The following is a 2095-nucleotide window of genomic DNA, read 5'->3' on the forward strand; positions in this document are numbered from 1 at the left end:
GGGGGGGGGGGGGGGGGGGGGTGTTAAATCTATGCCTCAACCAGGCAATCTCTCCCCACCCCCACTGCTCCTGGCATGTGCAGACCTGGCACTCAACTTGGGGATGGGTGTTTGGTTGGGTGGGGAGGTTGCCTGGGAGTGGGGGCAAGGCTGACCTCGCCTGGGCGAATGGTGCACTCTAAGGGCCGTGCCTCAGGGGGCAGCCGTGGGTAAGTGTCCAGCAGCCAGGACAGCGTCGTTCGGTTGGGGTGAAACTCAGGTGTGTGCTCTGGCGGGTACAGGAACCAGCGCTGCAACGAGAGGGGCTCTCAACAAATGCAGCTCCTATGTACATCTTCCACAGGGGTTCGTCCCCCCCTTCCCTTCTGCCCAGTGCTACTGAGGTCCAAGGCCAGCAGAGTCCACTAGCTAAACTGCCCTCAAGGGATAGGAACTGGGGCTGGCCAATGCCCAAAACTTCCCGTCACAGGGGCACCAATATGTGCAGCACCTAGCACCCCCTGAGCTGGGATTGAGCTTTGCACCAGGCTCTAAGGCCCAGTATTACCACCCCCTTCCCCAGCCACTGTACACAAGGGGCCAGGTGCATTAAGGTGCAGTAGTTCCATCCTGTGCCCCAGCTGGTGTCAGTGGTGCCTTGTCCAGCCCAGCCTCACACACTCACCTTCCTGCCAAAGATCACCTCGGAGAACCCAGGGCCATGCCAGTGGAAGGGCACCCCTGAGCCGGAGCCTGTGGACAGACAGCCCAGAGATGGCAGCAGAGCAGTGGTGCTGCTGGCTGCTCAGCTCCCACAGCCTGGCTTTAACAACAGCCCCTTGCAGAGACTTGGCTCAGCTCCACCTTTCACTGCATCAGCTACACTTCTGCCCCCTTGCCTGGTTCTTACAGACAACTTCTCCTTAGATGACCCAGCCTTTAGAGTTAGGCACCTAAGATGGCAGCAGACACCTCCTCCCTGCCCACCACGTCCCCCCCAACACCCCTTTTCAGCCTAGGGCTGGGGCACTTGCTGAGGGCCTGCAAGGCCCAGGGTCTAGGTCCCTGGGACAGGGGGCTGAATCTGCATTTCCCTGGGCCTGGACCTTCAGTCTGGCTGCTCTAAGCACCAGGTCACAGGCTACACAGGGTTTAGGAGCAGCCATCCACCCTTTTGTGGGAGCTGGCTATGAGGAGCTACATGGGACCAGAGAAGGATGGGCCCAGCAGCATGGCTCAGTAGGAAGGGCCTTGCCTTGGCAGGGGAAGGGGTCTGGATTTTAGCCCCAAGGGGAAACTACTGTTTTGCTGCAGGGACTACACTCAAACACCCCTTAGAGCTCCTTCCTGTTCAGGGCAGCTCCACTCTGGCTTGGCCTACTCTTAGCTCCACGTAGCTCCCCCTTGGGGCTACCCAGCAAAGATGCTTCAGCAGGAAGCACAGATGGTGACCCTGTGTGTGGTGCAGTGGTTACAGCACTTGGGTTCAAACCCACTCCTAGGGCGAGCCAGGGCCTGACTCTCCTACCCTGAGGCAGGTCATTTCCTGAGTGGTTTTGTGTCTTTTTTAAAATATAATTTACACTGACTTTCTCCCATTCTGACCTAAAGTGCCCCATGGGTGGCTCACATCAGCCACCTCAGGGCCACTGGCTCACCCAAAACAGTCAGGTGTGGGCTGGGACCCAAGGAAAGGCCCAGCCCATGCCCGCCTCCCAGGCTCGTACTGACCAGCAATGCCGAAGCTGTAAGCACTGGTGGTGCCGGGCAAGCGGAAGGGCGGGGGCACGTATTTCTGGAAGAGGGAGCCCCACTCCGTGAAGTTGTTGTCCCCGAAGAAGTAGAGTGTGTCTGGGTGGGAACAGGCACATATTAGGCTGTAGGCAGTGAGCGCAGCCCCTGAGCGAGGAGCGGGAGGCCCCTACTCACCACTGCCCAGCAGGGTCAGGTCCTGAGGCTCCAGCAGGTGCTCCACGTACTCCTGGAAGGGCATGTCCACTGGGGGCAGGGGAGTAGGAGTGCAGGGCAGCTGGGCCAGGGCCCTGGCTTCCAGCCAGGGATTGCCTAGGCCAGAGCAACAGCCAGCCACCCTCCCCCACCCTCAGGAAGCACAGCC

General features: G+C 59.9%; 1 protein-coding gene across 1 annotated transcript in view; it reads right to left on the reverse strand.

Annotated features, from left to right (window-relative positions):
• The window catches only part of JMJD8 (jumonji domain containing 8), a 5106-nt gene that overhangs the window by 1998 nt on the left and 1013 nt on the right, over positions 1–2095 (reverse strand). Inside the window, exons 2-5 of the mRNA XM_019507397.1 lie at positions 1909–2079; positions 1711–1830; positions 665–732; positions 156–290 (exon numbers count right to left, since the gene is read on the reverse strand). Coding sequence (XP_019362942.1) covers positions 156–290; positions 665–732; positions 1711–1830; positions 1909–2079 — 494 coding nt within the window. The remainder of the gene's footprint in view (positions 1–155; positions 291–664; positions 733–1710; positions 1831–1908; positions 2080–2095) is intronic.

This window comes from Gavialis gangeticus, unplaced genomic scaffold (assembly GCF_001723915.1).
Source record: "Gavialis gangeticus isolate Ggan-Ray unplaced genomic scaffold, GavGan_comp1, whole genome shotgun sequence".
NCBI classification, from domain to species: domain Eukaryota; kingdom Metazoa; phylum Chordata; order Crocodylia; family Gavialidae; genus Gavialis; species Gavialis gangeticus.